At 38.8% G+C, this 27,514-nt stretch overlaps 1 protein-coding gene across 3 annotated transcripts; it reads left to right on the top strand.

Moving 5' to 3' along the window:
• The first annotated feature begins 112 nt into the window (after positions 1-112).
• On the top strand, positions 113-27,448 carry ssh2a (slingshot protein phosphatase 2a). 3 transcript variants are annotated; one of them, XM_051861630.1, is made up of 15 exons: positions 113-319; positions 6,629-6,672; positions 19,216-19,328; positions 20,094-20,158; positions 20,240-20,361; positions 20,454-20,519; positions 20,615-20,680; positions 20,800-20,994; positions 22,585-22,678; positions 22,799-22,927; positions 23,231-23,277; positions 23,375-23,521; positions 23,622-23,822; positions 24,271-25,153; positions 25,716-27,448. In XM_051861630.1, the coding sequence occupies exons 1-15, from the start codon at positions 257-259 to the stop codon at positions 27,006-27,008; spliced, it is 3,528 nt and encodes a 1,175-aa protein (XP_051717590.1). In that variant the 5' UTR covers positions 113-256; the 3' UTR covers positions 27,009-27,448. The 3 variants fall into 3 exon arrangements, with proteins under 3 accessions (XP_051717590.1, XP_051717589.1, XP_051717591.1); XM_051861629.1 differs by lacking the exons at positions 113-319; positions 6,629-6,672 and adding an exon at positions 12,489-13,124; XM_051861631.1 differs by lacking the exons at positions 113-319; positions 6,629-6,672 and adding an exon at positions 13,385-13,554.
• The last annotated feature ends 66 nt before the right edge of the window (positions 27,449-27,514 follow it).

A 27,514-nucleotide genomic window follows, 5' to 3' on the forward strand; every position in this document is an offset into this window, starting at 1 on the left:
CACCATGGTAACGCATCATTTAAAAGGATTTAGAGAGCGATCAAATTACTAACACGAGAGGTATGACGCCTCACCCCTTTATTAAGTTACTGTTCGGTACTATTAGTGGTTTGACAGCCGGTATGCATCGCGCATGCGCAGAGCGAACAGAAGTGAGCGACCTCGAAGACGCTGCACATCTTCCTATGTGCGACGGCAGCAAATGATGTGAGTTTCGCCGCTACCTTCTCTTACATCTTGTGTTCCTGGACTTTGAATGGCGCTGGTCATCGTACAACGGTCGCCAACCCCTAGTACAACCTCCAGTCCGTGTGTGTCGGTGAGTTTCTTATTTATTTCACCAGTTTTTCTCTAGTTATTAAATGATTTTATTCATGTCCGAGCTGTAGCGGCAGCTAGGCTGTTCACTAGATCTGCGCGTGCGCAGAACGATACTGAGCTTATCAGTGTAAGACATGTAACTAGCCGGTAACGCTTTGTTTTGTACAAGCATCCGTAGTTTCATGCTTGATTTTTGAATGTTATTTTAAAATCACTAAAACAACACTCCATTAAGGTTGGCGAGCTATTAGTGAACAAAAGCTGTATTTATTTATTTATTTATTTATTTATTTATTTTTATAGTTTTGTGAGCTAGTTGAGCTAGTTGCTAGCTGCTGATCTGCAGTACGTGTACAGTGACATCTGGACTTTATAAACTTTATTGTAGTACCCTGTCATTTTGTTGCATTTAACTATTATAGATAAATACTAAACAATTCTGTTTTAGGAGGAAATGTCTTAGTTAAACCTGAAATATGGCGAAAGCGCACACACACAGAAACATCTCAGTTGCACTAGTTTGTGCAGTGACTATTTGTCTCAACAGCTGTTGCAATTTTGATAAAGTGGCACAGCCCTATGTTGTGTTCACACCGCTTCCTAATTTCTCAGAAAGTTTTCTCACAATTCACTATTTTACCATCATTACAAGGTGTGTCTCATTTTTCTGTAATGTTTGCCTGTTGCACAGACTGACCATGCATTGCCTCATCTTTTACTTGTGCCTGTTGACAACTCTCAGAGATGCAAAAACAGTTTTGTATTTTTAATGTGCTTTTATGTACATTAAAAAATACAAATTAAATTGTCAAAGAAAGAGATGGTAAAAATGTGGCTGTAATTATTTGTGTATACATATTCACATTGTATACTGCAGAAATAGTAAGTGCAGTATGGTTGTATGTTATTCTGAACATATATGCCTATATGTCTTTTAGCCACTATTTTGAGATCTGGATGACACAATCATATACTTGAGTTGAATGCGTTTGTTGGTGACAAGGGGGTGATGATGCATGAAAAGTGGGTTAGTTCTGTAAAGTTCATGTCACGATTTGTCGTGTCTTATGGTCCACAAGAAGTAATTTTCAGTGACAGTAATACTCACGCCATGAGATTCCACTGTTTAAACCCTGCAACATGTATCCCAATCCATCCTTTTTATTTTCAACTGGAATGAGTATTTATATATCGGAAGAATCTGAGGGTTTTTTATGTTTGAAACTGGTTACTGCACAGTAAATATATACAGTATACATATTTTTCTTCATATAGTAGATATTTGAAACAATATAAAATGCAGCGTTAAACACTTAATATATTAGTAATAAATCAAATGATGTTGAAATAATTGTTGACATTGTTAGGATACATAATGCATATGTGACCCTGGACCGCAAAACCAGTCATAAGGGTCAAGTTTTTGAAATTGAGAATCATACATTATCTGAAAGCTGAATAAATAAGCTTCCATTGATGTATGGTTTATTAGGACAATATTTGGCCGAGATACAACTATTTGAAAATCTGGAATCTGAGGGTGCAAAAAAATCAAAATATTAAGAAAATCGCCTTTAAAGTTGTCCAAGTCCTTAGCAATGCATATCCACTCACAAAAATAATTTTTTTATATATTTATGGTAGGAAATTTACAAAATATCTTCATAAAACATGATCTTTACTTAATATCCTAATGATTTTTGGCATAAAAGAAAAATCGATAATTTTGACCCTTGCAATGTATTGTTGGCTATTGCTACAAATATACCTGTGCGACTTATGGCTGGTTTTGTGGTCCAGGGTCACATATTACATTGCATTGAGCATTGCATACATTGCATAATGCATTAAGAAGCGTTTCATTTAACTCATATTATCAGTTTATTGTCAACTTAGCACCACAATAAATTATATTATGCGCAGTACATACTGAAAAATATTACAAATATTAGTATGCTGTTCTTCTGAACATACTGTAAGGAGTATCAAGCTGTCAACCAATTGTTGATATATGTTATAAATTCAATCAAGTGTTTTTTTTTTTGCTTTGTTACAGTGGAGTCCATGCAACTCTCATTAAAAAAACAAGTATGATGCCGGAAAAAGCAATATAAGAGTATTATCTTTGTTTTAGAAGCACAATTTCCAAAATTGAGATGATCTGCCTCAACTAATTCATCTTAAGATAGACTGACCTAAAATCTTAAGTGTAATATTTAGGTTAGGCCACTAGGCCATGTAAAGGCCACAGCCAGATAGGAAAATGAGGTTATGTGAGTGAGATGGGCTTATTCCCCCCCCCATTACCAGCTGCCCATCATGTGACCCCATTGAGGCATCCATGTGAGTCATCTTGTGAGATGCCTCAAGGTTTTCCAGACAAAGTCCTCAGTGAACCTATCCCAGCGAGCCTTATTAGTATGCCAGGCTTGAGGCCGGTTGTGATGCAAACTTTACATGCTGAGAGCTATTGGATAAGCATATTAGCCAGTTTCTCAAATGTATTGAAATAAATTAGAAGAGGAGTTACATTGTTGTACGTCCTCATATTGCTAAAGCAATATGAGGTTCATGAGTTCATGGCCCTGCAGTGCAGCGTATCTCACACTGTTGTTTGCTGGTGCAGCATACTTTTGCCTTTATAGCATATGGTGATTGCAGTCTGAATTGTGCCTGACTACCTCTTATTTACTGTAAACAGTGTTGTTAAGAAGCACTGGGTTGTGACGTCCATATGCAGCATGGGTTGGCTGCCTGATCCCTGAGAGAAAGTACTCTGGGATTGGGATTACTGAAACGGGCAGCATGGATTAAACATAGCCTGGGCTGTTGTGGGCAGAGGAACCCTGAAGCTTTGCAGTAATCACACATATACTTGTGAATTTTGTGTGTGTCTGTATGTTTGGCTTAGCTAGGGCGTGTGAGTGAGAAGGTTTAGTTTTGCAAGATAACAATCACTGGAAGACAGGGATGTGCGAGCTGCTTGAAAGATAAGCAGGCTTGACGCGTCATTAGTAGTAGACAAAAGATTCTCTTTCATAATGAGATGGCAGATGGAGAAGGTGTTTTAAATAAACATCCCCCTCTGTTTTGCTGGGCAATGATGTGTGTTGAGTGCCTATCCTCATCTTTATGATGGCTCTAAATGTATTCACAATTAAGTTCATCTACAGTACACTACTGTTCAAAAGTTGTTGTTTTTTTCAAGAAATTATTATTTTTATTAAAGGGTTAGTTCACCCAAAAATGTTATTTCTGTCATTAATTACTTACCCTCATGTCATTCCAAACCTGTAAGACCTTCGTTCATCTTCGGAACACAAATTAAGATATTTTTGATGAAATCCGAGGGTTTCTGAACCACACAAAGGCAGCAACATCATTGCACCTTTCAAGGTCCAGAAAGGTATTAAAGACATCGTTAAAATAGTCCACGTGACTACAATGGTTCAACCTTAATGTTATGAAGCAACGAGAATACTTTGTTTACAAAAAACAGAACAAAAATAATGACTTTGTTCAACAATTTATTCTCTTCCATGTCAGTCTCCTATGCCAATCACATAGTAAACACAGTGCAGCGCTTCCAGGTTCTATGTGAGAACGCCGGCTCATTATTGGCTCATCATAGATTGTGCTGCTCACGTGAATAGCGTCAGCCAATAATGAGTCGGCGTTCTGACGTAAAACCCGGAAGCGCTGCACTGTCTATACTATGTAAACAGCGTAGAAGACTGACAGGGAAATTGTTGAATAAAGTTATTTTTGTTTTGTTTTTGTGCATGTAAAGTATTCTCGTCGCTTCATAACATTTAGGTTGAACCACTGTAGTCACATGGATTATTTTAACAATGTCTTTAATGCCTTTCTGGACCTTAAAAAGTGCAATGACGTTGTTGCCTATGTGGTTCAGATACCTCTCGGATTTCATCAAAAATATGTTATTATGTATTCCGAAGATGAACGAAGGTTTTACAGGTTTGGAACGACATGAGGGTTAGTACTTAATGTAGGGGTGTAAGAAAATATCGATACACGTGAATATCGCGATATTATGTTTGGAGATACTGTATCGATTCTCAAAAACAATGTATCGATATTTATTTTTTTATTCATTTATTTATATCCAAGATTCGTGGCTTTGTGTTCGGTTTAAACCGTACCGCTAGATGGTTGCGTTATCTCAGAACGTAAACTGACGCAGAGAAGAGTAAGGTGAGTGCATTGCAAGCGTTAGCATTAGCAAACCAAGCCCACAGGACGACAGAATTATTCTGGCTCCTGCCGCGGTGTACAAAGCTGAAGTGTGGACTCGTTTTGGCTTTAGCTATAAAGAAATCACTAAGGAGATAGACAAGAGTCATGTTGTTGGCAAAATAGCCCATGTTAAAATCTAAAACTCTGAAAACGCATTGAATCTGAGAGCTCACTTAATACCCCGACGCCATCCGCGCTGCTGAGAGAGGCGTTTCGATAGAATATGTCATATACATAAGTACTGCACACTTTCCTCTCAATAACAAAATAAACCCAACAAAAATGATAGCGGGGGCAGCAGAAAGAAAGCATATGATCGTAGCGATGTGGATGTTTGCACCAGCTCTGTTCAGCGCTTCAGTGAATGCACGTTCATTTTATACAATAGACTGCTTTAAAGCAAACAGCTTTACAGTATTAAATATGAAAAAACAGTCATGCAGTCATGTAATTGACTATGACTTTCTGTTGTTAAATACTTTAAAAATTAAAAACTGCTATAATGTGAACCTTTAAAACATACACCTAAAGAATCCTGCAGTCACTTTACTCTTTACTTAGATTGCACAAAAGAGTGCTTAGTGATATAAATACAAATGATACCGTCTTGATTAAATAAAAGAAAGGTTTTTTTTTTTTTGTCAGGTTTTATGCATATGGTGGTGTGTTCTTTATGAGAGTTTTTCCTAAAATGATATCCTCTTTCTAAAAAAAAAAACAAGAAATATCACAATATATCGCCTTTCTTATAGTATCGCAATATATCGTATTGTAATCTCTGTATCGTGATACGTATCGTATCGCCAGAGTCTTGGCAATACACAGCCCTAACTTAATGACAGAAATTTTATTTTTGAGTGAACTAACCCTTTAAGCAAGGACACATTAAATTAATCAAAAGTGACAGTTAAGCCATATATAATATTACAAAAGATTTCTATTTCAAATAAATTTTCAATTAATCAAAGAATCCTGAAAAAAAGTATCACAGTTTTTCTACAAAAATAAGCAGCAAATCTGTTTTCAAGATTGATGATGATAATAATAAGAAATATTATTTGAGCACCAAATCAGCATATTTGAATGATTTCTGAAGGATCATGTGACTGAAAACTGGAGTAATGATGCTGAAAATTCAGCTTTGTCATCACATGAATAAATTACATTTTAAAATATATTAAACTTTTGGCAGTCCTATCAATGAGTGAAATGATGTTAAAATTGTGATTGATATTGGTTAGGAAACAATGCATGCTACAAAAATGATATGAGTGATGTGCTGTTTTAAAAAATAACATTTAATTTACCTCAAATAGTCAGTTTATTGTCACAACTAATGATAAATTTATATTATGCACACAGTATACATACTGCATAGTGAAAATAGTACAAATAAGGTAGTACATAGTTCTGAATATAGTTTAAAGGCCCTTTAGCATCAAAAATGGTAACTACAAAGTTTTTAAAATAAAGAAAATTGTAATAATATTTCACAGTATTCCTGTTTGTTCAAATAAATGCAGGCTTGGTGAGCATAAGAGCCTTACTGAGCACATACTTTTGAACCGTAGTGTTTGTATATGACTTATTTCTTAATTTGTAGATGGGTATATGATCTGAAAAGGAATATGAATTGAATATTAATGATTATTATTACTATTATTATTACATTATGTTAACTGATTTTCTTTTAGTCATAGTAGGAACTTGGTGTCTTTTCATGCGGCAGTTCACAGTTTGTTTTTGCTAAACTTGAAAATAAATATGAATAATGATTGTAGGAAAAAGCATTCAAAATCTGCCTAAAAGTGGAGACGCAATACATTTCTAACAATTGTATTTGTAATTGTAATTTCCTGACAATTGCTGGCTGATGCTAAAGTTTGATGGGGAAAGTTATCACTTTATCAGCCTAACGTTGCAGATACAGGTACAGGTAGGAGTATGGTTACGATAAGGTGAGTGGGTTGGATTTCATGCTGAACCACTGTAATCTACTTGAATGTACTCTAGGTCTGACCACTGTCTTTCTCTTGTTCTCTTCCTACAGGAGGCAGGCAGTGCTGAAGATGACCGGCGCTCTCAGCCCAGAAGGTACGTCCACAGGCCTGCATCTAACCTCATCTGTTCATCCACCAGCATACTGAAATCCACATTCATGTCTCAGATATTCATAGCCACACTTGACTGGGCCATCATCTTTGTTTTTGAGGAAAACAATCACTTTAGTTTTTATCCATCTTATGATATGCAGCATCTCCACCAGGGGGAGTATTCTGATCGGTGCATGACTAATGAACGGAACATGACTAATATTCAAACCCTGCCAGAGTTTGAGTTTTTATTAATGTATGTTTCATTTTCTGAATGGGTAACTGCATTTTTGATCTGCTTGTTTTGGCCAGATAATAGATCTAGTAAAGAAATCAAACTAAAGTCAATCTGTGATTTCAGATTATGTAACAATCAATATTTGTGTCTAAGAAAAGAACTGAAAATTTGAAATTAGTTCATTATTATTTGAGTGAAACCAGGAAGACGGTGACCTGTATTTTGACTACCTTGTGTACGTGACTATGCAATCCAGTACACTACAGTATTTGCCCAGTAATATTTGCATGAATATCAGTTTACTGTATCTGAGGTCAGCAATATTTGTGTATTTAAGAGTACACACGTATGTAAGTGACATCAGACTTGTTTGTTTTGTATCTGTCTCTTGTTTTGGATTAACTGATTCTGAACATCTCCGTTGCGGTTTGTGCTAAATCGGACTTGACACGAAAACCTATACATAGACTCGCACGCAATTTGTTTTTTTGTAGAATCATTCAAAAAACTTCTACGCATTCCCTACCACTTGCGTGTTTGAATAAATTATTTCAAGATTTTATATATAAATAATTTAATGATTCTATATAAGCTAATGAAATTGTAGTACTCCGAGCTCTACATTTTATTATATTTAACTCCATTCCACAAAATTCCACAACATTTATTATATATATATATTTTTTTTTATATATATATATTTGTTATACAGGTCATATTTACTATTTTTCAGCAGCTTTGAACATAGTGAATACATAGCTAATATACTAGTCTTATTTGTAATTAATTCATGTTTAGACTTTGTGTTTTGTTTTTGACTCAGTTATTACATAACGTGAAGCTGTTTTTGCACTGATACCAGACAATTATGAATAATCATATCTCCTCCATCAGGTTTCATATAAAAAAGATAAAGAATATAATATATATATTATATATTAAATATATATCTGCAGGTTCTGTCTGGGCCTGCCTATAGGACTTTAAAGTACAAACTTATTGAGGACTGCAGCACATGGTTGACAGCGTAGGGCCTTCATTAGAGAGTCTGGACAGGGTTCAGACTCCGGTCTAATTTGAATCATAAGAATCCTGGTGGATGATATCTATTCAAGCTTAGTTATGCAATGCTGTTTGGCTTCCCACCACCAGTTTGGAATCGTCTGGGAGGGTCTTACATGACATCAGACTTTTGTTTGTATAGTATCCAAGACAAAAACTAAATCCTTGAGGTCAAGCGTAACAGGCACCCCAAAACTTGGCACTTTCAATGCCGTGCCACACATGTCCTCAATTACATGGCATGTTAGGTAATCCTATGATGACTATGATGTCATTTCCTTGCGATATTCTCATATCTCTGTGCGCTGTGTGTGTTTTCATTTGCCTTTTCCCACTGGCATCCCATGCAACAACCTGACCCTGGATTACATAACATTTGGCCTGAATTAAAAGTATATCTTGCTGTTCACGTACGATTTCAAAGGGTGCGGAGGGGATCTGCAGTACACTTTGGAACACAGTATAAAGTAAATGCTTTTTAATTTAGCGGTGTTGCTGCCATGTACATTAACTTTCAAAAGTTTGGGGTTCATGGTTAAGAGGTTAAGATATTTTTTTGAGCTCACTTGCGCTCACATTAATTTGATCGAAAATACAGTAAAATATAGTAATATTATGACATTTTTTCAATTTAAAACAACTGGTTTGTATCTTAATAGATATGTGATGGCAAAGCTGAATATTCATCAGCCATTACTTCAGTCTTCATTGTCACATGATCCTTAAGAAATCATTTTAATATGCTGATTTGATGCTCAGGAAACATTTCTTATCAATGTTGAAAACAGTTGTTCTGCTACATATCTTTACTGTGACTTTTTGTTACAATTTAATGCATCCTTTTTAAATAAAAGTATTAATTTCTTTAAAAAAACAACAACTTTTGAATGATAGTGTACCTCACAAAGAATTTTGTCATAAATTTACATCTCAAAAATGGGTATCACTTTTGAAACTTTCAAATAAAATGATTCACAATCATTCACTACGAAATGTGGTCTGTATCTTGAAGGCATTTTAAATTGGGCTTGGTGCTTGTTGTAAAACATGTGGTCAGAGAAGGATGTAGTTAATGAATAAAAACATCATTAAAACAAATCAAATGTATTAAAATATATAAGAACTACAATAAAAGTTGTAGCTGCTAAAGAGATTTCAGAATATGTTTGAATTGTGGTATGTAATAGCAGAACTATCGTCATCAGCGTTTGCATTTATTGTTCTTTTTATTGGACTATTAAGTCATAGCAGGCCTGCAGTGCAGTTATTGTGTTTTTTTATAGGACTATTCAGTCTTAGCTAGCCTGCAATACATTTTCTTTGTGCACTGGCCTCATTCCAGCAACTCAAATTAGTCTTGGGGCTGGAGAAGGGGGTGGTTAAGAGAGAAAGCAGGAGATACAGGCACCAGGAAACAGAACAGAAAAATAAATCCATCATATAATGAGAATTTCAGAGATATTAAGGTGTCACAGCAGTGTGGCCGAACAGGTTTTTCTGGACCACAGACTATGTTAATGAGCGTGTGTATATGAATTCTGTTGCTGACCGTTTCTCACAGGGCTGGGCAGAGCAAGTTTATTCACGCCTGAGTTTCTCTCATTTCACCTAGTTTTCTTACAAGGTCACGTGTAATTATGTGTCAACCAGTAGAGCTTCTACTACACTGTATATAACATGGTATATCTGTGGTGTAATTCATTGCAAACGGGTGCTTTCATAGTAGACCGCTTTGTTTATAATGGGAGTAGTTTATTTATTTTTGACAGATTTTTGTTCAGATAGTACAGATGGAGAGAGAACAGGAAGTGAAGTTAAAGGGATATGGGATCGGGATAGAACCAAGAGGATTTGAATTTGGGTTATCTGAAGTGCAATCGGACATCATCTCCGACATAATGGGAGTAATTTAGTTTTGAGATAAACAACCCGCATCTGAACTGTACTGTAGGTTGCTTCCTGTTGCTCAAGAAATCATCAAACTCGTCAAAACTTTGCACATTTTTAATTCAATAGATGTTTGATCACAGGTGTGCATTTATATTTATTTACGGCGGATTTGTGCGTTCACATGTCCATCTTATAAAAAAATACACACACACACACACACACACACACACACACTCTCTCTCTCACTATATGTATATATATATATACAAATAAATTTTAACATTTCATATATCATTAGTATGAATATGTATATCATATGTTATATTATGTTATATAGATCCAAGGCACTATATAAATAAAACTTATTATTATAAAATATTTACATATGATTTTTGTATTTTATTAAATGTAATATTGTATTAAATATAAAAAAAGTTCTTTTTTTGTGTGAAGAATCTAAGAATGTAATTCACCGGGTTGAATTTCCATCAACAACAACTGTGTTGTGACTTACCGTTACCTTAATAAAATTACTCATGCAGCAATATAAGATTTTGGTCATACCGCCCACAGGATTTCCCATGTGGCTGACCATTTTTTATTAGAGTGAATTAAGGAATTGGTATCAGACACATTCCCAGCTCCAAGTATAGGAAACAGCTGGCTCTTAAGATCACTGCGGTCATGAAATGGGGGTAATCAAGGGAGCATCCATTATCTTGGAAGCACTAGTGACCTTTTCCAGGACATTGCATGCAACACGGCAGCCGTTGCACAACACGGACTCATAATTTTGTAAACACGACATGACAACAGCAACATCTCATATTACCAGCCAAGAGAGTCAAATGGGAAAACTCTGATATAAACACAAAATAGCTTACACAACCCTAACTGTGTTAACAGCCTGGAGGTGTTTTGTTATAAAGCTTCAGATGTTATGAACTGTCACAAGAACGAATGCATTGCAGCGCAGAATGTGATGTATTTTAACATAAAGAGATGGGTGTGTTGATCCCATCAACCTTAAGCACGTAGAACCTACGTCATGCATTCACGTGTGTGTCAGCTCTGTCTTTGATTTAGATTTAAGTGTGTTTACTGTTTACATAAAATTCACCTAGACATGTAGAATAGCGAGCACTAAACAAGCAGTCTTAAAGGGATCTTTAAGTGAACAATCAACTATAGTATCTCAATATTGATTCCTAGCTGTCCAACTTTGTTGGTTTGAAGTCTTTCTCTGCACTGACTGATGTTTATCTGTCAAACCCAGACGTCTTGTCTGTTACTGTACTGTGTCAAACCCAGGTTCCTCTTTCAAGCCATCATGCAAATGTCTTGATGAAGTTAAGTCATTTATTTAAGGCTTTTATTGAGATACCTACATTGAAATTGCAGTGGTGTGTGTTTAGTGTATATTTTGTGTATACTCACCTTGCTATTAAGTCTCCAAAGATGATGAAAAATATCCTTGAATCAAATAATATGCAGTACTTGTCGTGCATATGAACTATTGATATTTAGATGAGAGATTTACAGTGTTTGTCATGTTGAGCCTTTTTAAACAAGATGGATTTTCCCAATGGTTTGGGTCAGGTCATTGCCTTGTGAATGCCAGAATCTTGTGACGGGCCAAATATGCGATTTGCAAAGAATAAACCTTCCCTTCTAATGAATCGGGAAGTAAGTGTTTTAATTTTTTAATGCGATTGATGTATTTTAAGTATTTAGTTCCTTACTGTCAGTGAATATTGGTGGCAGGCCAAGTTATTTACTTGGATTTACATAACATAGATGATTTTTTTTTTTTTTTTTTTTAAACGAATGTCTGTGGTCCTCCAACAAACTATGTTGTGACTTCAGAATCAAACCTAAAGTATCTGTTGACGTTCTTATGATATGCTTTTTGTTTCAAAGCCTGCTAGTCATGTGCCTTTTCCACTTTGTATGACGACAAAGGCATTTTTTGGTTTTGTGTGTTCAATTACATAAGACACTAAATACTAAATAAACTAGAGACTGAGTATTTTCACCTGTGTGAAACCTATATTGTCTCTCACCTCTCTGAGAAGTCTATCACTCAGACCTCAATTGACCAATGCCTTTGATTACAACATTTCTCAAGAGGGTCTTAAAAGAACATAGGTGAATCTTACAAACTTGTAAAGAAACATTCCTGAGTCTTTTTTTTTTTTAACCTCAAATTCTAATGACGAAGGCAAATTAGGGATTTTTTTTATATTACTTTTATGACAATTAAATGCATGCTGTTCATTCACTCCCCCACTTACATTTCCTGCCAGTACTGAGACTCGAACCGAAACGAAGTCCGACTCTCTAAATATTAGGCCACAACTGCCCCTAAGATTTATGCAGCAAAAAAAGAAATGTGAAATATGACCTTGACATGTTGTCAGATTCACCCATAAACACACTTGCAGCTCACTGGCTGTTTAACCCTGGCTTGCTAAATGTTTTTATTTTCCCCTGTTCCTATGTCCTTTTTAAACCTCAGCTATTCATAGAGCCACTTGACTGCTCATGGAAAACAACTGTCTGATCTGAAGGATGCACCGGAGTGCACTCCAGGCTCGTGATTTCGCAGCTGAGGTCGTATTCCCGCGCTGCGCTGTGTCCTTGCGCGGGTGTCTGAAGTGTCGGCCGTCTGTGGAGTCCTGCAGTGGACCCTTCCTGAAGCACATGTCAGCAGCTCCTCCTCCCTTCTGTTCAAGCATTATTGCGCCGCACCGCAGCTCTTACATACGGAGTTGTGTGAGTGAAGCGGTTCGCCGGCTCTTGCCAAAGCAAATGCACATGTAGAGTTTGTTTTTGTAGCTTTATACGCTCTCATTTGTAGTTTTATGCTTGTTTAGGGGCAGTCCTTACTGCGTTTAAACGAAACGGTTAACTTTTGGGGACTGTTTTGTTTGTTTATTTTTTATTAACCATTACGCTATTTTAAGGCCACGTTGGTGTCCTTTTAAGGCCTTATGGACGGATCATTTTAAAACTATTTTAGCAGACTGTACAAAGCACCCGATTTATTTATTTTGGGTTGCTTTTTAGTAATTGGGTAGTATGATGGCTGTAGAGGGGTCTATCTGAGGATATCGGTCTCTCTGCTCCTCCGTCATGACCCTGGAGAGTGTGGCGATCACGGAGAGCTCCTCTGTCCGGGGATTCTGCTCCTGCTGTGGGGCAAAAATCATGCCGTACTTCTCCGACAACGCGGTCGCTTCTCAAAACCAGATCAACCAGCTGTAAGTAAAGCTCAACTGTTATACATCTGTGTAAGCATTGTTGTCATAGATTCCGCTCTTAAGTCTTTAATACTTCTATATACTTTATTTGTGAGATTTGTTTTTATTACTGCACTGACAATCAAGACTAGAACTTTCACACGAATGCAATTAGTGACGGTAAATACACTGCGAAATACTTCCAGTCACATCAGTAAGCAGAAGTGGACGTTTCCTAATCCCAAGCCTTTGATGACGTAGCTTTCTGTGTGTTGCGAAAGATGACAGGACAGGGATGTGATTCACCAACCTGTATACGACATTAATTCATGAGTAGTACTATAACCGTGTAAAAGCTTTTTTACCATAACCATATAAAGTCATGGACATATTTTGATGGTGTCTCCAGTACCAACGCACTGTGTGTAATGGCATGTTCTGGATGTAGTAGGTAATTTTGAGTGTTTTATGTTTGTATGATTAATATGCTGAAATATATATGTTAATGCTCAAAGGTTTGGGCTTGGCAACTCAAGTTTTTTTTTTGTTTTTTGTTTTTTTTTGTATAGCGCATTTCACAATACATATTGTTTCAAAACAGCTTTACAGAAAATACTTGTTTCAATTTAGGAAGTATTGTGTTACCAGATTTTTTGAAGTCTCTTATGCTTATAAATGCTGCGTTTTATTTAATCGAAAATACAGTAAAACAGTAATACTGTGAAATATTATCACGATTTAAAACAACAGTTTTCTAATTAGAATGTATTTTAAAATGTAATTTCTTCCCATGATGCAAAGCTGAATTTTCAGCATCATTACTCCAGTCTTCAGTGTCACATGATCTTTCAGAAATCCTTCTGATATGCTGATTTGCTGCTTAAGAAACATTTCTTATTATTATCAATGTCGAAAACAGTTGTGCTGCTTTTATATTATTGTGGAAACAGTAATTTTTTTCAGGATTCTTTGATGAATGTAAAACATACCTCAATACCCAGTAGAATTAAAAGCCTGAGATAATAAATGAGTTTTTAACCTGAGTTTTAAAACTAGATATAGTAGGAGCTGTTCTAACATGCAAGGGTAAAAGATTCCACAGTCTAGGAGCAGTTAGTCACTTGATATCCTCAAAATATTTATTTCTTTAAAAAAAAAAAAAAAAAAAAAAAAAAAACTGTTACTGGCCACAAACATTTGAACAGTAGTGTATAATAATTTTTGTTGCGGTGCAAAATACATTTAGGTGTTTAATGAAAGCTAAAGTTGACATTATTGGTGTGCTTCTCATATTGCAGAATATATGTACATGAGGCAGTTTTATTTGTCCTCAAAGTTATATAATGTACTTTTTGATCTTTTAATCTTGACTTTATCAAGATGTCAGTTTGTGTTTTTATAGGCTACATAGGTTTGTGATCATTATTTGATGAAAAGACCAAGTGTAAATGTCCTCTAGTTTGCTTCTGAGTTGAGATTGGTAGCAATGCGATTCAGGAAGTGGTTTAATACACATACAAAATATGTAACTTAAGTTCTGTAAAATGTTATTAGCATCATCAAAAATGTGAACTTGGCTAAATTTGGATATTGCAGACTGAGTACTGTAGATATAATTTATATCTGTTTACAGACACAACCTATGTGGCCAGGTGTAAATGTTATGTGCGTACTACTCCATCAGATAGCAAACCAGTCGACCAAGATTCATGAAGTATCCAAGTGTAAATATATGTAGATAAAAAAGTGAGGGAAGATCTTTTAATGTTTAACAGACTTGGTAGCTTTTGGTGTTTTTGGACTTTCCGCTCAGTTGGTCTATTTTGGACTATGCCAGCATTAATTATGAAAACTTGATGGTGGATCTCATAACAAACCTAACCGAAGCTAAACTGAGCTCTTACGTCAAAACTTGAAGTTGATTTGAATGAGGTTCTCTCTCATTTTTGCATATGTTGTTTGGATTTGCTGTTTTACACTGATAGGTAACATGCAAAATCTGTGGTCAAAACATATGTCCAAGACCTCAGACAGCTTGAAACCTCAAAAATAAACAGCATGTACTAAATCCAATTTGCTGTACATCCCACCAGACTGTGAAATCTTTTGAGTCAGGCCTAAACTCCAGTCGATTGGTTTCTTTCATCTTTCAGTGCATAGAGCAGAGATATACAGCTCTGTTTTTAGACTGACTAAGCAGTCATCTGACATTAGTCAATAGTGTTACAACGGCATTCGTTTTTTCTCTTTATGCAGAGGAATCAGTACTGATGTTATTTATACTGTGTTAATAGGAAAGACTCTCTGTTTTATCTTTCATACTAACAGTAGATGCGGAATTTCATTTTTTTAATTGAACCTTAATCCAGTTTTAATTTTTTAATCTGTCAGATAGGGCAGTTGATACCTGATGGGAATCCCCATGATAATATTTAAGCATATAAAAAAAACCCCTCCATTACTCCACATTCCCTGCCAAGGCAAACAGAGCTAAGAATAGGCCTGTGTTTGTCACCAAACATTAATGATTAACCTGGGAAATTACAGGTGTGAAATACTGGAAGGAAGTTGAGTAGTGAGTTGAAATGTGCCATGAGAAACAGAATTGCTGTACTTACCTTTACTTCAAACAGCCAGTGACGTCGAGAAGCACGTTTTCCAACTTCCAGCTCAAGTCAAGTATGCGTTTGATAAGCTTAAGGGTTTGGTATTGTCACAGGGAAATCTGATGTAGTTTGTTCTTCTGTTGATATACGGGACATTACACTGTGAGTTGGTGTTGAAAGACACAGCAAAACCCAGCTGAGATGATGCTAAAGATGTTCCCAAACTATTATCTGATTTTTAAAAATGGCCTAAGCAACTAGTTGTAGACACATCTGTTGTCTCAATCTAGCAATGTTGTAGAAATTATATATAAAAACACATAAATCAGAATTCTGAACTGGATTCAGACCAGTGTAACTTTACTTTTTACTGTATATACTGTACATATAAGTTCAAAAATGTATAACAGGGTTATAGGGTCATATAAAATAATGACAGGCTCATATTATTTAATTTGACCTTCTAAGGTGTACAACCAACACTTTCTCGCAGCCAAGCAACTCCTTTCACCCTTTGTTAGGGTGCTTGGATAAAACATATTCTAAATTTTAATATTTTGATGTGTAAGACTATGTTTTAAGTTTATCCATTTCGTCGTTCAAAGAGTGGCTTTTTTGGCTTAATTCACAGATATTTCTTCTCTTGATTGACCCACCACCAGAACCCCTCCTCTCTTCCTCAGTATAGTTATGACTTCAATTGGTCACCCATGTGGGCCAATTAGAAACCAGTACTTTGAACCAGAATAGTGCCTCGCCGTCTCGTTTAATTTTAAAAACTAGGCCTGTAGTTTTGTTCTAGTGTTTGTCCTCATTCGGGTTTTCCAAACCTGCCTTTATCTCTATGTATCTCTCCTTTTTTGTCTATTTTTACCTGTATGTCTCTGTATTAGTGGCAAGGGGCCTAATTTGTAACTCAGAAGGTGACAAAATTCCATCTCCTGCTTTTGCTCTGAATCTCTATCAGGCCTGAACTCATAAGGCCTTCAGCCCGGGCCTATATTTATCCCTTCCCTAGTGGGAGAGTGACTAATATGGCCAGGGACAGGTGGGGGTCAGGCATCTTTGAGCTTGTTGCCTGGCTCACAACTGCCCCTTACATAGTGATGATTGTGTCTGTGCCCTAACAAGTACTGTCCAGTGCTTCATGCCAAAAGATGACCCTCCCACCCTCTTTTCTTTCTCTCTCCCTAAGCTGTGTGTAGACGAGCACAGGCAGGTCGTCTATTTCCTCTGTCTGACCTATCTGGATTCTCTTCTTTTTTCTCTCATGTGTGGATGCGTGTGCCCTTACATGTCTGCCTCAGTGAAATGCCAGTGGGTGAAAATTGCATCACATGGCTCCGGTGCTTTCTCCACTCCCTGAACACAGATACTGTGCTACTTGTGCTGCAAAAACCAGCCCGGTACAGTTTCCCGGGTCATATTCTTGACACGTCACTGCACCAATGGTGCCAAAGCTTTTGGAGTTTAGTAATTAGTAATCTTGATCAGTGTATGGGTAGTTATTGTCAGGTACTTTTGGTAAATGCTATACTCCATCTCAAACTTAAAGTTTAAGTCTTGAATATATGTCAGCTGCTCATGTAGAATTATTGCTTAACTATGGGTAGTTGGGTTGAATATGTGCAAACTGCAGGACAGTCAATAATCTTATCAGACCCTGATGCTCTTTGCAGTCAAGCAGTTTACATGCTTCCTGCTGTTTTGCACAAATTTACAAAGTTTTGTCCCAAGTGCTCTTCTAGCTGTTACATGAGATGATATACAGTAGCTACCAACACTGTAAAAGTCCATCAGCATTCATTTACTCTGCTGTTTATTTTTAGGTGTGTAAAATTAGCCGCTACCCTGTATCAGCCTGCAGCTCATATCCCCTCATATATGCTGATAGATGATGCTCAGAGCGTGAAAGTGCAAAGTGCAGAGCATGAAAACAGACTGTTTGCACTATACTGTCATTATCTTATTAACCATGATATATTTATTTCACGATTGTTTGATAAATAGAAAGTTCATAATAACTAAAAAAAACTTTACTGACCCCATTCCTGTGGCGGTGGGATTATTTAGCTGGTATTCTTTGTATATTAGTGACAAACAGTGCTATCCAGTGCTTGCTGCATCCAAAATCTAATACTTCTCTACTACTGTATGTAGTATGCGAAAAACAGTATGCTAGTAGAATTCGTAAAGCAGTAGGCGAAAAGTCCTTAGATGACCTACTGCTTCCAGTGAGATTCCGAAGTGCGCATTCGATGGACACTTTACTATCATATGAGGCAACGGGAGAGGATTTATGAATGGAGGTGTAGCGACATAACTGACGCCGGTAGGTCATGTGATAATGACAACATGGCGGATGTAGTACGTCCAGATTACATTCATACTACCCACATTCATACTATGTAGAACATACTTTTTTTAACGATCACAAAGTAAGTTCAAATTTAAATGTAGTGCCTACTCAGACAATTTTGGATGCACTGTGTGTCTTTTAAACTGTGCCTGTCATAAAAACATGAAACCACATTGTTGTTTTGGCCAAATTTTTCTTTTATTTTGGTGTTTTTATTTAAGATAAATTGACATGGAGTTTAGGAGAAAACACTTAAAGCCTCCTAGATAAACTTCTGATGGTCAGGGTTTAGTCAATGTTCTATCATTTTTATCATTTGATTTAAAACATGTTTTGTTCCAGTTTCTAATAAACTTAAAATATTTTATTTTTGTATTTGGTGCTTAGCGAGTGTTTACTTTGGACCCTTGGGTCGGCTGTAAAAGAGAGAGTCCATGAGATCGACAGGAGACAAAAACTGAAACTAAAGAGTGGAGGAAACAGCTGGGTCAGAGGTGACTGGGATATGGGAAATGAGCTCAGCTGGGCCTGATGTTTTTTTTCTTTGTTTTTATTTGGGGAGTGACTGCCCCGGGCTTCTTGCATTCCCTCAATAGTGCAATACTTCCTCCCCCAAAACCCTGAGACAGAGGGCTGGCGTTTCCGCAGAATTACCCAGATTCCTCAGAAGTTACTCTGAGGGTGCTTTTCAGAGCTAGACTGGAAAGTCCAAAGCTTGTGTCATGTGATACAGTAGCAGCGGTTTATGAACGAGACCTCTGGTCACTGTTAGTGTCGAGATGAAGGTGGTGCTTCGTAAAGACAGCTGTTATGGGTCAAACATCTCCCTGCTCTGTAACTGAGCTGCTGCAGCATGAGCCCCTCCACATATTTTACAATGTCACTTTGAGGTCTGAGATTGAGCCTCTTAATGGTACTGATAGTGCAAGTGCTCAAACGCAGATGTGAATGATTGGTGGTCCTGTTATACCAATTTGGTGTGTGCTTTTGTGTCACTGTTGCAGTAATAGTCACTTCCAGAAATCAAATGTCTGTGCCATTTAAAATTTATCTAAATAAATGTTGACTATTTAATTAGCCTTTTCAGTTTTTAGCATATGTATAATATATCTCTGCTTTCTCTCTCTGTCACTGTTCTTGTCATCAGTATCAGTGAGAACTTCCTAACCGTCAAAGGTGCCGCCCTCTTTCTACCTCGGGGAAATGGCTCCTCCTCTTCTCCAGCACCCCGCATCACACAGCGGCGTAACAAACACACAGGTATGAAACGGCACATAAGGTTCTCTTGATGCAGTTTATTGTGCGATTCTCTCTGGCTGTCAGCCGCAGCTTCACATGTGTTATGGAATCTGTCTCTCTTGTTTTCATTTTTACATTGAACTGTTCCATATGGCAATGCTTAAGACTGTCCTTGAGATGAAGGATTTTGTCGCTCAAGAATGTTTGTGTGCATGCATTTGCATGCATGTTGATAGACATACTGCTGTGCCTGCAGATAGACAGCATTGATTTCATTATGAGACCCATTAGCTTACAGGAATGCATTATGAAGGGGCCCTAGCCATTATATAATACATTATACAGTAGCACAGATTTTTTTTTTTTTTTTTTTTTGGAACAAAAGCATTTAATGATGTACAATGGCCCGGAAAAATACTTTTATAATAATAATTTTATTGCATTATATAACAAAAAATCAAACTAAGTGGTATTTATTTTAAAGAAAAAAAAGCAAAGTTTTCAATTAAAATGTTTTAGAAAAAAGCAATTAGATGACTCTATGGGTTCAAGTTTTTGAGCCCTCTCTATGAAACTTCTATTAACCATACTTGTTTTTACCTCTCAGACTGGTTTAATATTTCTATTCATGATTTACAAACCCAGGCTAATCAAACACTAGCCAGACAAGGAACGTGTTTGGTATGGGAGGAAGTGAAATTGACCTCTGGGTAATTTCACTGTACCATGCAAATGTCATGACATTATTATCTGGGAGGTTTATGGTTGTTATTGGTTTCTTCACAGGTGACCTTCAGCAGCATTTGCAGATCATGTTCACCCTGCTGCGTCCAGAGGACACCATCCGCCTGGTAACTACCATCATCCAGACCTAATTAATCAAACCACAGGCATCAGAATGCTGATTGTCTCTGATTCTGTCTCTGTCACAGGCTGTCCGGTTAGAGAGCGCCTACACCCTGCGTACACGGTACATGGTGATCGTCTCCACCAATGGTAGACAGGACACAGAAGAAAGTGTGGTGCTGGGAATGGACTTTACCAATTCAGATCGGTCAGTATAATGCAGACACTCTGATACGTTCATTTTGCATTTGTTCATGTTGAAGGTGGTGCTCATAACATGTGATGATGCTTTTCCTGTAGCACTTGCACAGTTGGGCTGGTTTTACCCTTGTGGAGCGATACACTTATACACTTGGATGGAGACGGGTGAGGCATAACATGCATGCATAAACCAGTTCTGCATTTTTAAACAAAACTTTTACAGAGTATTCAAACCGAAAGTGATGTTTTCCTCTCATTAGTGGCTTCAGTGTGTCCACCGTTAACCGAGTCCATGTCTTCAAACCAGTCTCAGTGCAGGCCATGTGGTGAGTGTCTATAAAGACAGATTTTTTTCTACTTTCATACTTATATATATATATATATATATATATATATATATATATATACAATGTTAATGTATTTTCTCTCTCGCAAATACTCTTAGGTCAGCCTTGCAGTCCCTGCATAAAGTTTGCGAGGTGGCCCGATGTCATAACTACTACCCTGGCAGTCTCTTCCTGACCTGGGTCAGTTACTATCAGAGCCGTGTGTCCTCCGACCAGCACTGCATCAATGAGTGGAACGCCATGCGAGACGTGCAGTCCCACCGTGCAGACTCACCCGTGCTGTTCACTGATGTGTGAGTAAGACACACAGGTTGAATGTACACTACCGTTCAAACATTTGAGGTCAGTAAAAAAGTTTTCAAAGAAATTAATACTTTTATTTGGCAATGATGCATTTCAAATAAATGATGTTCTTTTGAACTTACTAATCATCAAAGAATCCCGGAGAAAAAAAAAAAAAAAAAAAAAGTTTCCACAAAAATAATAAGCAGCACAACTGTTTTCAACATTGATAATAGAAAACAGTCATTTTAAATTTAAAACATAAGAAAATCTTAACGACCCCAAACCTTTGAACAACAGTGTATGGTTTTGTGGAAATAGGTTTCAGAGTCCTTATGAAACAAGGGTATTGTTATTGTGCTTTCCATATTTAGGGCCAAGTTGATGATGTTTACAAAACTTGAGTTCTCCTATAGTCAATAGGGGTGAATTTCAGTGTTTTTGTTGTAAATCAATGCTTGTTTTTTGGAAAAGCGAGACGCGTGCATACACACTTAAAGTTCAGTCATATAGGTCAAAAGGGCAAGTTTGCATCAGAGTAAGACAAGGAGACATGGCGTTCCCTGAATAGATTGATATGTTATTGCCAAATCAATGAGACGAACATTAACTTCTTAGATGCACAGCGGCCTGATGGTGTAATCTTTCTAAGATGTTGCTTGGATTGCAGGGGGGAATTTCCCCTCAGTCTGAAGCATACCCATGTGCATGTGTTTTTAACATGCACAGCTGCAGCCTCTTGCTTTTTATAGCTCCACGCTGAGATAGTGATTTACAGTCGGAAAAATGGGCGAGATGGATAGGTAGACTTGGGGATAGATGGAAACAGGTGCCTTTAAAAGGGGAGTGAAAATTATCAATCTAGTATATACTTTGGACACGGTGACCCTGAAAGAGGTCAGTGAAGTTGAGCTATAGAGATAATGTTTTCCTCGAGAGGTGAGAGGTCTTTGGTAAGGTGGATCTGTTCTTTTTAGACATCCTGTGGAATGGTGCCCATTGAATGCGTTTGAATTGACATAACTGAGAGAGCTAAGGTATTGTCTCCATAGCTTGACATTTAGTATAGGCACTTTGCATGGACATACATAGGGACATACAGTAACTCTACACTGTCACTTCTTTTTTCAAGTGGCCAGTCCCTTTTCACGAAAGGTCAATCAAGCTGGCAAGTGTAAACATGTTTAACTTTCCTGCATAGGAGCTTTTCACCGCTTGGATTGGTGAGGGTGTTGACCTACATTAGCAGTGTTTTTAAGGTTACTGGTAGTGATTAAGAACACAGTTCAGTCCCCTGCGAGCCAACCATTTCCTTGTGTTGGTATCAGTGAAGAGACACTTGTCCCGTGGTGAACCCAACACCAGAGGCCTAGGGATGACGCACATTTACCATTAATATTTGCACATACTGCAAGTGAACTGGGATTTGATTTCAAATTGTTTGTTTAATTTAATCAAAGGCTTTGTTCTGAAGTCTCTGGTTTTCGTAGCTCTACTCGAACAATACCACACAGACATACAAAGAATCATATGAGGTTAGGCTAGGCACGCCTCACATTGAGACTAAACTGGATAATTTATTCTGGGTTTCATGCATACAGGCCAACTGAGAGAGAACGCACAGAGAGACTGATTAAGGCCCGTTTGAGAGAGATCATGATGCAGAAGGACCTGGAGAACGTTACTTCAAAAGAGGTACAAAATCTCAGTCTTCTTGGTTTGATACGTTCAGTAAAACCCACCAAAATCTGAATGTCTTAATACCAGCAGATATTAATGGTAACAGATATATTAGATAATAACTTTTTTCTTCAGATTCGGACGGAGCTAGAGATGCAGATGGTTTGCAACCTGCGGGAGTTCAAGGAGTTCATCGATAATGAGATGATTGTTATCCTGGGCCAGATGGATAGCCCCACCGAGATCTTCGACCATGTCTTTCTGGTTGGTCTCCTACCCAGTTGTCTATACCTCTCACTGAAGAGGACTAATCTCTTACAGACTTTAGGAAAGGGGTGTTCAATCCTGCTCCTGAAGGGCCACTGTCCTGCATAGTTTAACAATACCCCAAATAAACACAGCTTAACCAGCTAATCAAGGTCTTCAGGCATGCTTCCAAACCTCCATGCAGGTGTGTTGGGGCAAGTTGGAGCTAATCTCTGCAGGACGTTGGCCCTCCAGGAACAGGTTTGGACACCCCTGCTTCTGGAGAATCAACCATAACGTTTGATTTATGTTTGTTTCCAGGGTTCAGAGTGGAATGCCTCTAACCTTGAAGAGCTCCAGAACAGCGGGTAAGTGACGTTGTTATTCCAGGCCACTGTTTTTAAATGAATACATCCGCTCGGCTGTATGCAGTCATTGTTAATTTTACCACCCCCACTTCCTCAGAGTTCGCTACATCCTGAATGTGACGCGAGAGATTGATAATTTCTTCCCCGGGCTTTTCGAGTATCACAACATCCGAGTGTATGACGAGGAGGCCACAAACCTCTTGGAGTATTGGAATGATACCTACAAGTTCATTTCCAAAGCCAAGTGAGTAGAAACTAGGCTGGCTTCTAAAATTCCGGTACTTTTGACATTGTTACCCATCCCATGTGCTTTAATGGCGTTTCACGAAACTTTTGTGATCCAGGAAAGATGGGGTGAAGTGTCTGGTACACTGTAAGATGGGAGTGAGTCGTTCGGCCTCCACTGTGATCGCATATGCTATGAAGGAGTATGGCTGGGACCTGGAGAGAGCCTTTGATCATGTGAAGGAACGGCGAACCGTCACCAAACCAAACCCATCCTTCATGAAGCAGCTGGAAGAATACCAGGGTATCCTGCTAGCCAGGTACGGGCCACGCAAACAGCTTGAGGTCAGATGCTTCTTAGCTTTTGAATAAAGAGCCAAAGAATAGCCTTACTGATACACATTGACCTTAGGATTAAATGTAATACCTTTGCTCTAAAAAAAGGTCAACAGAGACCAAGTTTGGAGTTTCATTGAGTAAATGCTCCTGTATTTTGACTCTATGGCATTGAGTTTCGTCGCCATTGTGATCTAATGCACTTGTATTATGCTGGTCTCTCCACATTCCTTTTGTTGTGCAGCTTTTGCTGTCATACTTGCTTTCATGTTTGTATTCCCATTCACACACCCAGAGCTAATTGTAAGTTTGAAATATCGGTCACCACCCACAGTGATTCACCTGACCTTAAATGTTTCCACCACGTTGAGGAAAGACTCTACTCTGACACTCATGTCTTTTTCTTTCTCTCATGCTTGCTCATTCCTCCAGCAAACAGAGGCATAACAAGCTGTGGCGTTCCCACTCAGATAGTGATCTGTCGGAGGGTCACGAGCCGCTGTGCAAGTCACCTCGCTCGCTGGACCGCTCGGACCCACACAACAACAACGGTCCTCCTTCCATCCAGCAGATGCTGGGCATTGCTGTGCTTGAGTCCCTTACCAACCCACAGCCTGTTACGGGTAACACCCATATAAAATCGGGAGAGTTGCCCTCTGAGCTGGCACATGAGGACCCCTTCCTCCCACCTCGCCCCAGACAACGAGCGGCTACAGTGGTGCCTGAGCAGAATATGGCAAAGAACTCTCGCAAGAACCTTGTGGTGAGTGAGCCTGTCGCTCGTTGCCACCCTCCTCCCTCTATACATGTTCTCGCTCCTCCTCTTTCGCCAGAGGAGAGAGAAGGCGATACAACTCCAGACCTCGGCGCCCAGTCGTCTCTCCAAGTGCCTGAGCCAAAAACAGATACTGTTGAGTTGTCCCCTGACACGCCTGATCACAATGACTCTTATCAAGTGTCACAAAGCTTAGAACTGTGTCTGGAAAGTGCTGTCAGTAAAGATGAAGGGAATCTGCCTCCTTCAAGCACGCCCGAGGCTGACAGCCCCCCAGGAGCCCCTGCGATTCCCGAGCTGGACTCCAGTGATGATAACAACAACCGCAACGCTGCAGATCTGGAAGCAGCAGATGACTCTGTGAATGTTGGCGTGTCCCGCCTTAGCACAGATAGCATTGACTTCTTTAGTGCCAGAGAGAAGTTCCTCTGCCTGTCTCAGGACAGTCACCCTCGCTCATTTTCTGAAATGGCCGCTATGCGGCCACCTCAATCCAGATGCACCCCTCCCTTGGATGATCCCAGTGAGGAAGCGGATGAGGTAAGAGTTTGCGCTCATTTCAAAGATCATTGCACTTCCTGATTTGTCATGCTGAAAGATAAATGATAAAACATGAATGGGAATGACTCATTTATTGATCTGAAAGTAAAGTTACATGAAGTATAGGCAAGTGACACTGTTACAGCACTGCCTCTTGCTGGTGTAAACCAGAATTGCACTTAAAGGGACAGTTCACCCAGAAATTACATTTTCATCATTTATTCACACTCATGTTGTTCAAAACCTGTATGACTTACTTCTTTGGAGCACAAAATGACAAAATTTGGGCTTTCAAGATCTTAAAAAAAAAAAAATAAATAAAAAAAAACATTGGGCAATTCTGCCTTACAATATTTCTGAACCATAGAAGAGAGTTCGTTGAGGGTGCTTAAATGATGACATAAATGAAAAGAATTTATTTTTGGGTGAACTGTTCCTTTAATGTGGTAACATTTTATGTTACCGTGGTAAGCTCTCTTTATTAAGAGTGAACTGTAACAATGCGAGTTGTAAAAAATATGCTGCCTTTTGTAATGAGTATTTTCTCTTTTCTCTTCGCTAGTGCCACGCCCACTCAGAGACCAATAGTGATGCAGTGCCCCAACCTCCTCACCATGACAACAGTGTGTGTGTGCGTCATATAGTTACTGAACTGGAATCCATATCACACACCTGCAGTCCACCACTGGCACGCAACTCACCTCAATCTGCAACACTGGAAGAGGTGGATGAGCAAATAGCCTCAGCTCCTCACTCTCCTTCCGACAGACCCTCAGGATCTGTGCGCCGGGCCACTGAGCAGTTGGAGCTTATACTTCGTCAGGGTCAAGAGGTTCCTCGCTCTCCTCTTCCTTCCCCATGTTTGGAATGTTCTGAGCCGCAATCTTTCTCCAGTAAGCCAGAGGGCACTGCGGCCACGACCTGCACTGAGACCCAAAAGACTACAGACAGAAAAGGAGGCGAAACCAAAGTGCTTGATGATGAGGACTCTGGTATAATCCCTGATCCTTCCTTCTCACTGTATCTTGAAGGGAGTGTTTCGGTGGAGGCTGATCAGATCACTTTGAACCCCACTCTTGAGCCCAGCTCTGGTTCTTCCTCTGTGTTGTGGCTAGAAGGCGTGACTGAGCTGGAGACGGATGTAGACGACCCGTTGAGGCCCCAGTTCCGGCTAGCACGCAGTAGTGAGGACTTGCAGAAGATCCAGGAGACTCTCCGAGAGCTCCAGGCATTTTTATACGAGGCTGGAGGACTGGGGGTCTGCACTGGACAAGTTGAGGAGAACCAGCCGCTCAAGAGCCAGTGGGACTCAATAGACGGGGAGCAGCGCTTGGAGCCCAAAGCACCCGCGGTGTGGCAGAGAGCCATGGAAATCGAGGCCCGCATCAGACAGGCCGGTCTTACCCCTCCCTCACTCATGAAACGCTCTGCCTCACTTGCTAAACTTGACCGGCTAGAGCTGTCTACTAATGACTTGAGCGACTGGGACTTCCATCCGGCAACCACAGGGTTTCATCAACCCCCTTCTTCCTCTTTATCCACCTTTCACTCCTTGCCACTGACCCACAGTCACGATGACGCCCATAAGAAGCAGCGTGTTCTACCTCAGAGCCCTTCCACCCCTGATTCCGCCGTCCATTTGATAGAGGCGGACAGGACTGAAGGCTCCGCCCACCTCTCACCCTCATGTCTGCAGCAAACACAAGTGGGTGGAGCCAGGCCCTCTGAACACGCTCCTGTCCAGCCCACCGTTTCCGTGTCCACACGACAACATGTAAAGACTCATCCCGTTCGCCGCTTCCGCAAGGCGTCGGACAAGAAAAAGACAGTCACTGTTTTGTACAACACCATGTGACCATTACTGAACTGTCACATGCTGCGTTTGATGGCGTGAAGAGCTATCTCAGACTGCAACCAATTCAAGTTTTGTTCATTGAAGTCTAAGCTAATTTTTTTACGCAAAAGATGTATGCTACTGTAGGTGCGAACGAGGGCATGTGTGAGTGAATGTGTCAGTTTTGTGTTCCGAATCTTTCAGGTAGCAACTCAAACAAGGGGGTTGTTTCTTAAAACATGCACTTTACTCTCTTGTTTTTATTTTTTATGGTTTTATTTTTTTTTTTTAGATAGCATTTTTATTTGAGTATTTTTGCACTGGCTTGAAAGGTAGAGTTGACTGTATGTCTGACAGCATGTGGAGTCATGATTCTGTTTGAAACCAAGGTAAACTTGATCAACTTTTTTTATCCTGTGCTTTAGCTGTGACTATTCTAAAATAAAACTGCACTATTTTAATTATTTTTGTCAGTCATTTTTGTAGACAGGTCAATAAATCAAATATTTAATAGCTAAATTGTTAGG

This window comes from Ctenopharyngodon idella, chromosome 15 (assembly GCF_019924925.1).
Source record: "Ctenopharyngodon idella isolate HZGC_01 chromosome 15, HZGC01, whole genome shotgun sequence".
NCBI classification, from domain to species: domain Eukaryota; kingdom Metazoa; phylum Chordata; class Actinopteri; order Cypriniformes; family Xenocyprididae; genus Ctenopharyngodon; species Ctenopharyngodon idella.

What these genes read in the sequence shown, in the direction of transcription:
- ssh2a (XM_051861629.1), top strand. Translation starts at nt 12,997, where the DNA reads ATGACCCTGGAGAGTGTGGCGATCACGGAGAGCTCCTCTGTCCGGGGA. An exon ending in CAGAGGACACCATCCGCCTG is followed by an intron (nt 20,159 to 20,239) that starts GTAACTACCATC and finishes TCTCTGTCACAG; the next exon opens with GCTGTCCGGTTAGAGAGCGC. An exon ending in GAAGAGCTCCAGAACAGCGG is followed by an intron (nt 23,278 to 23,374) that starts GTAAGTGACGTT and finishes CCACTTCCTCAG; the next exon opens with AGTTCGCTACATCCTGAATG.